Consider the following 7915-nt stretch of genomic DNA (forward strand, 5'->3'; position numbering starts at 1 on the left):
TTTCTCAATAGACAGAATAATATTTTTATGTATTGTATTACATGATGGTCGTGTAAACTAATAAAAAAAAGTATGATACACAATTTTACAACATAAAATGTTATGATTTACATATTATGAAAAAGAAACAGAAGTGTAAAAATAAATAATTTATAGAGTTTATTTTCAAAACTTTTTACAATAGTAAAATGATAAAAAAAAAAAAAAAATTAAATCAATTATAACTAAAAATATGTATATTTATAATTATAATAAGATCGTTAATAATTTATTAATATTTTTTAAAATATAAATTATTCTTGAGAAAGATTGAAACTTGAGAAACTAATAAATAAAAAACAGCTTGCAATTTTCAGCAAAAAGAAATTAACAATATGCAATACAAGACAATTTTATTCCATGGACAACAGAGTTCATCTCATGAAAAACCATATAACTTGGCTGCCAATGGGACAGCCAGTTTGCTGTGCAGATCAATATATACAAACATACAGATTAATCACAAGTCAAAATTCACTGAGAGAAATGGGTTCTTGAATTACTGCATTCACCACATTCATCATGTCATGTGAGGTGAAGCCATCATCCTTGATGTAAAACATGTGCACAATTTTGCACATTTTCCAAAACAAATCCTTGCAAGCTCTCGGAACGATACTATCTTCCTGCAAAACTAATCTTAAAAGCTGTCTCCTGTTATGCACGATATCGCTCTTCATTTTTCTTATGGCTTCTTCTTCATTAAGAGTGCCGCTATGATGCATCATGTATAATGATACAGCATTCAATTTTCCTTCACTTGATTCTCTCTGCAAGATATCAATTATTGATTATCAGAAAAAAGAAAAAGAAATTCAATCCAATAGCATTCCATGAGCGTGTGGTGTATGAGCATGGATGTAAATACAATTGTTTTAGTGTTTTCTTTAAGGGAAAAAAAAGATGCACCTTAAAGCTATGAATGTCATTGTGAAGACGACCGCAAGTGCTCATGAGCTTGTATAGATTATTGAACTCATCACTTTTAACAACCTTCTCCGAAACACTAGGCCCAACAAAGTAGACAGCTGGGAGGACGATTGGTCCCAATGCAAATGATACATATCCGTTTATCATGTATTCATCAAGAGTAGGGACAGACTTGTTTATCTGCCACTCAGCTTCCTGCAACATGGACTTCAGCAAGTCCAACCACTGCAGGGAAAACATGGCTCATGTTATGTACTTTGTGAAATGAATATAGTACATCCAATATGGGCAATCTCCTCTAGGACTCCATGGTCGAATATTTCCTGCTCATGTCATATCAAGAATGCTTTTGTACACCCTAATGTTTGCATGTAAAAGTAAAAGGAAGATTGGGAAATTACTGCAATCTTATCATGAAAGCAGGGTTAGAGTGGGAAGAGTGTCAGTTAAATGAAAAACCTTCTCTCTTTTTTTTTTTGTGTGAGAGAAGTGAAAGAGGCTAAATATTATCTGACTAGTACTGTTAGAAACTTGACAGAAAATAACAAGAAATTAATGCTTCATTCAGTACATAAAAACATTTAAATTCATGTAACTGCATGTGTTTATTCATAAAACTATATAAGAGTTGCATATTTGTGGAACAATGCTGTATATAAAAATTTAGAAATGGAAACTGTAAATTTCTTCCCTGTACCAAAGGGAGCCTAAATTTTGAACTGGAGGATGTAAACTCACAATATTGATAATGTGATTTGTCACATCATACTTCTGACATGCAGATGCCTTCTTTCCGATATCCAAGATTGTACTATGAAGAGCTGAAAATATGATCTCAACATGCTCTGAACAACAATCATCAGCAACATTCTCATCCCACCTGCAACAATTTGATTTCTTTTAAAAGAATAAATCGGAGAGGCAGTAGTTCACCAAAGGAATCCACAAAAAGAAAGGAAAGGAAAAAGAGCACACTTCTCAATCAAGTGGATAAGGTTAACCAATTCCTCTTTCGAACCTCCAACATCAAAGAAGTCATCAACCACAGTGGTAAGAACACCATTTTTGGCCCAAGATATCCGAGCATTGGATAATTCAGGAGTCAACAGGGTTGCAGCAGCAGAGAAGTAACAATAAGCCAGCTTCTGCCGGGCAAATTTGAGCTTGTCCAATCTTTTCTCCTCAACCCAGCTGCATACATTTGAAAGGAAATCATATGATACCCATAAAAAATCCTCTTTATCAAGGGAAAAATAGTGGTAACCCTATAAAAGTTCAAATTCACAAGATATCTCTAATAAGGCAACACCGAGATTGTTTATGTGACCAGATCAATTTCAAGATTGTAAGGAACAACTCAAGTTGCTCCTATCACTTTAAAGTGAATCAAACTAGGCTATTTCTGAGCTTGCCACTTTTTTTTCAACACCAAAGTAAACAATTGAGCTTCATGTCCAAAGAGGGGGCATAACAGTAAACCAAGGAAAAGCTAAACAATACCTTGCAAGGAGTTTGAGCTCTTCCTGGTATGTTGACTGGCGGATACTGAAGTCTTCGAAAGCCAGTTTTAAGAAATATTCATTACTGATATTCGGGGAACTAGCACATGAACAGTAAAGGATAAGTAAGCAGTATTAACAGTTCTTATTCATTAGGTAATAATTATTTTCCACAAGTGAAAGAGCAGAAATGAAGGACCAAAATCAAACAGGAACAAACTCCGTATACCAATATGAAGTTTTTAGAATCCTTGTACTATCTGTACTATAATGTTCAATTTTTCTCCTGTGTGCCAAGCTGTCCAAATTTGCATGATAGGGAATTTTAAGAGCATTATCAACCTGAAATCATGAATAATTGCTGCCTTTCAGGAATTACATCAAAACTGAAAGAGATTTTGAATTCTTTAAGAAAACCTTAGTTATTTGAAGAAGCTACCTCTTGGATAATATATTTGCTGAATCTATTTTTAGAAACTGAACCATTGGATACTTCATTTTCTAAAAATTGACTTGTCCACAAGTTCTGCTTCTCGAGAATATATTCATCTGGATGTATAATAATTTCTGAGGCTCTGAATAGCTCTAAGACAGCACTAATGTCTTTCAGATATCCTCCAAGAGAATTGAAGAAATGATCTTCTTCAGCATATTGACTTAACTGATCTACACCACATAATAACAAAAAGCTTAACGAAGAAGAACAGTTTATGAAATAATACTCAAAAACACAAGTCCCTAAGCAACACACCTGAAGAGACATCGTATCCATTGACACGCAATAAACGGAATGCCATTGCAGAAGTAATTGGATCTGAAAATACTTCCTCCTCTCCCTGCAGCCAGCATCTGTTGGTTTGGCTAAAGTTATGATTTGCTTTTCAATTATGAGATATGCAGAAATATTAGGAGCAAATCTAGGGGAGGAAATATGTAGAAATTTTAGGAGGAAAAATAGGATCTGAATTTGATACTAGAATCCTAGATAGATGAAAGTTTCTTAAACTTTTTAGAAGTATATGTTGTGCGATAATCTATCGGCAATGAGTATTGCAAATAGTCTGGTTCACCATGATCGAACTAAGCATGTTAAGATAAATCCACATGTCATAAAGGTAAATGTAGAACAAGGGAGAATCAATGAGGTAAACGTTTTGTCCGAAAACAAACAATGGACATACTGACTAAGGCCTTGCCAACAAAAAGAACTTTGAGGACTTGAGCTCCAAGCTTGGCATGATCAACATCTATGCCTACCTTGAGGGAAGTACATAAATATTTGGAGAAAATCTATGAGAAGAAATATGCATAAATATTAGGAGAAAATCTAAAAAAAAAAAAAAAAAATAGGATGTAAATTTGATGCCAAAATCCTAAATAGAGGAAAGTTTCCTAAATGTTTTAGAAGTATATTTTTCATCCTATTTTTGGGAGATATTGATTTGATATCCAACCCTATAAATAATGTAATAGTGCAGAAGAAAATCATGGAATAAAATATACAGCTTTCTTCAAGATACAATCATAATCAACAACTAATCATGTATAAAATTAAAAAAAATCTAACCTATTTGTGCAAAGTTAAACTGAGCAATTCATGGAAAGATATTCTCTCTCCAAAAGGAATATTACCTGTATGTTCCATCTAATACGCTTCTAATTTCATCCCGGAAATGTCGATCAATTCCAAAACTAACAAGACTGTCAACTGTAGAAAGACGAGTATACATATCCAGAGGATAAACTGTGGGAACTGATGAGACCAACAATGAATCAGCAATTTTTCACCATAGATGCATAAATTACACTACACATTGTAACAAAGAGAAACCTGCATTCCCAAACTTCTGTACGAGTGACTGGAGGTAATGAAGACAACGGGCATTGCCAAGCTTCATAAGAGCAGCTGCTGTGGTTGATGGTGAATTGAAGATTGATCCATTTTTTCTCTGATAATCCATGACCTCTTTCCAGTCATGAATCTTCTGCATCCCCTCTGAAACATAAGCTAAGTAGGCTTTTCGTCCCTTCAGTTTGCTTCCATATCCACTAGATCAATACAAAGTCATAGATAGCATGTCACTTCAGTTACAGAAACACCATGAAATTTAAATGATTTCCTTGTACTAGATTCGCCTTTATTCTATAGTTTTTTAATTAGAAGGAAAACTCTGTATGACTTGCAATCAGTTTACTTCATAGAATATAAGAGACAATCTCTTTCCTGGTACTCTGTAGTTCCCAGATAGCACTCATCAGACTCATCAGGCAACCTTAAATCAGAGAACCAAGTTGAATGTTTACTGAATTTTAAGTCACTGATGGAAATAAACTAAGTTGATGCATGTTCTGCTGTTATTTGATATCATGAATTAGTTTAATGGCACATCATCTCACATAGATTTCTTTGAAGTGATAACCAAATATGAGTTAGCGTACAAGTATACCTTAGAAGCTCCATATCTCTTCTATGAAGCATAGCATCTATATCTCTCGATCTCAAAGGGAGATTCAGACTCAAATCTTTAGCATATTCAATCATCCCTGGAAATATTATATCGAATCCAACTGGTGTATGTTGCTTCTCATCAGTAACTGAAGAAAAATTCTTTTCAATAAACTGAAGACCTGCAATAATAGATACCTCTTATCCAATGAGCACCCGATAATAAAGAAAAAAAAAAAAGTAAATCATTGAGATCAATTACCATTATTCATCTGTTTGTCACCAATTTTCCATCGTTTTAGTGCTAGGATAGATGCAAGTGTCGACGATAGAGCATCCTTAATTAGCAAGGGATGATGATGATTAAGACCCCAAGATCCGTCAGGATGTTGATTTTCAAGTAACCAATTTACACACTCAGGGAAACAAGGGACCTCTGAGGAATTTGGAGATGGTACCATTGCTACCCAAGCAGTGTCATATGCAGAAACAGAAAGTTCAACCTTATCAAACAACTTCTTAATTCTTTCTTTAGTTCCCTCAAAAGCCTGCAAATGTTTAAAAAAAAAAAAAAAACTGAGCCTCCCTGAAATAGGAACTTGCTCGTTCTTCCTTATGTTTCGAAAATATTGGAAAATGTAACAATAAAAAGAAGAGAAGGATTATCTTACCACATTCACAATCTTAGTTTCCGTCTTTAATTTGGGTCCCAGATGTAGAGAAGCTAAAGGGAGGGGGAGAGAGAGAGAGAGAAGGAAAGAGTGAGCAAAAATTCAATCTAGATCATTGACAAAGTTGTTTTATACATGACAAATTGAAAAATGCAGAAATTAAAAGGAACAAAAATAGATGATGAGGAAGCCTCCACTTTATAAAATTTTCCTATTTAATTTCTAAGTGCCTCAATGGAACCTTGCCCTCAGGCGTAAATAATTTTTGATGCAGTCAGGTGTTTATGCATTTATCATTATTAAATGCATGGAGAAGAGAAAACATGTAATGCAGAGCCCCCCCTTTTTTTGCAAAGTCCTATAATTCAGAAAATAATTGCTGTAATTCTAAACGTCTTTCTGATGGAAAGAAAGGATAAAATATCCTGAAAAAACATGGATATCTTAAGCTTTCCTTTTGTTAGGAAATGAAAGTCATGTCATGCACTTCAAGACATCCCACCAGAAACTTTATTGTCCAGTAATGCGACCTTAACCATTAATACCCGATTCCCACATAAAACGGGATGCATAAAAATTTCTCCAGAATAACTTATTGGCCATAGATCTAGATTATGAAAGATTTCTCGCTATCTGTTGTTAGAATGATGATACAACACACTGACTTTATCAAACTAAGAACAGAGCATTACAATTGGAACAACCCTAAGTAATGCCAAGACTTCAGACAGGTTTACCTTGGAGTTAAAATATAAATAAATAAGGTGACAAGAAGAAAAGAAAAAGAAATAGAAAGAACCTCATAAAATTTAAAAACTCAGTCACAGTTCTATATCCGTTAAGTGTGAAAAACACAATAATCCACTGAAACTTTGACTTGCCTAGTGAAAGTTACAATTCCATTAAATTATCCTTGAGAACAAAAGAATAGTACGCAATCTCCAAGTCTAACTGAAACTTTGACTTACCTAGCGGGAATTACAATTGGATTAAATTAATCTTCAGAACTATTTACGAAAGAAAAAAAAAAAAAAAAAAACGTAAAACCGCCATGGGAAAGTGAAATTCAGAATCACAATTCTATACTCCAACACGCATTCAGTTAACACACAAGATTAGTCCATTATAGTTTGACAGGAAACTACAGTCTCAAACTCAAGCTAAATGAAAACCCTGATTACTTTGCAATTCCGCTAAATCATCCTTGAGAACAAAGAAATCAAGAATGCATAGGAAGAATTAGTATCAGGCACTTGAAAATGAAGAAACCCATTTCAAGTAAGTTCAGATATGTGCGATTACGTGCTGCTAAAGGGTAAAGATCCCAGAAACCATTGTAGAAAAACACACGAGAGTGAAAGAGATTAAACCTGCTACAGAAGAAGAAGAAGAAGAAGAAGAAGAAGGAGAAGAGGAAAAGCCAAGCTTGCAGGGAGAGGAGAGATACATGGCAAATGTATATCAGAGTAAACAAAGAGACTGTTTGTAGCTTATCAGTGAAAGTGCCCTGGGTACTGTATATGAGGAGGGAGGAAGAAAGTATCCAAGTGCGAGAGATTACGGACAAGGACGAGGATTCCTCGTATGGCAATAAATCTGCAATAATGTTAATCCACCTGCCAACATCGAATGCAACGTCTGTTCAAAATTTTTGAAAAATTTGTAAATGAATTTAATTCGATGTATATACGTTGATATGGAAGAACGCGATCTGTGCAATTCAGTCAAATCGGGCAGATGACATCATTTTTTATAGCAGGCGGGCAGTTCGGGCAAAACAAAACAATTTTTTTTTTTTTTTTTTTTTTGTGCCGGCTCAATCACGTGATGACTAGACAAACCATTTGGGCGGGTTTGTCGGGGAGATATTTTTAATTAATTTGATTAATTAGTTTTTAACCATATTTTTAAAAGTACCTATCATTTATTTATTTTATTAATGACAAGTTAATTTAATTTTATTATAAACACTTCACATTTAATGAGTGTATTGATGTCCACACATCTTATCTCTTACCTTTTTTTTCATAATTTATAATTTATATTTTAATTTAATATATGATTTTATGCAATCTTATAAATAATAAGTTCTAACAAATTTTATTGTATGATGAATTTGAAGAAAAACTTTTTGTCGACTTTCTTATATTCTTCTCTTATTTGTTTCTATTTTCTTATATATTATTATCATATATTTTTAAATTTTATAATATTTTAATTTTTAAAATTTTTTGAATTAAGTTGAATGACTTTAATTATTTTGGTTTAATTTGTTTATGCATCTAAATCGAGAATAGGTCAAACCCCAGAGATATCTATTTTTTATATTT

At 33.4% G+C, this 7915-nt stretch overlaps 1 protein-coding gene across 3 annotated transcripts; it reads right to left on the reverse strand.

The window, feature by feature from the left end:
* Positions 1–366: 366 nt before the first annotated feature.
* Positions 367–7292, reverse strand: GA2 (Terpenoid cyclases/Protein prenyltransferases superfamily protein). Of its 3 annotated transcripts, none has more exons than XM_088213477.1 (14): positions 7151–7292; positions 5586–5638; positions 5177–5462; positions 4916–5096; positions 4300–4517; positions 4101–4221; positions 3220–3317; positions 2908–3134; positions 2698–2810; positions 2470–2568; positions 1945–2160; positions 1708–1849; positions 949–1194; positions 367–809 (listed from the first exon to the last, which is right to left on the reverse strand). In XM_088213477.1, the coding sequence occupies exons 1-14, from the start codon at positions 7209–7211 to the stop codon at positions 507–509; spliced, it is 2364 nt and encodes a 787-aa protein (XP_088069603.1). In that variant the 5' UTR covers positions 7212–7292; the 3' UTR covers positions 367–506. The 3 variants fall into 3 exon arrangements, with proteins under 3 accessions (XP_088069603.1, XP_088069602.1, XP_088069604.1); XM_088213476.1 differs by having other exon boundaries at positions 6956–7277; XM_088213478.1 differs by having other exon boundaries at positions 7033–7274.
* Between the last annotated feature and the right edge of the window lie 623 nt (positions 7293–7915).

This window comes from Carica papaya, chromosome 2 (genome assembly GCF_054855325.1).
Source record: "Carica papaya isolate Zhongbai chromosome 2, ASM5485532v1, whole genome shotgun sequence".
NCBI classification, from domain to species: Eukaryota; Viridiplantae; Streptophyta; class Magnoliopsida; order Brassicales; family Caricaceae; genus Carica; species Carica papaya.

Coding starts and splice junctions, on each gene's coding strand:
- GA2 (XM_088213476.1), bottom strand. CDS start 7,034: ATGTATCTCTCCTCTCCCTGCAAGCTTGGCTTTTCCTCTTCTCCTTCT. Junction 5,097..5,176: donor TGACAAACAGATGAATAATG/GTAATTGATCTC, acceptor CTATTATTGCAG/GTCTTCAGTTTATTGAAAAG. Junction 4,222..4,299: donor ACAGAAGTTTGGGAATGCAG/GTTTCTCTTTGT, acceptor TGGTCTCATCAG/TTCCCACAGTTTATCCTCTG.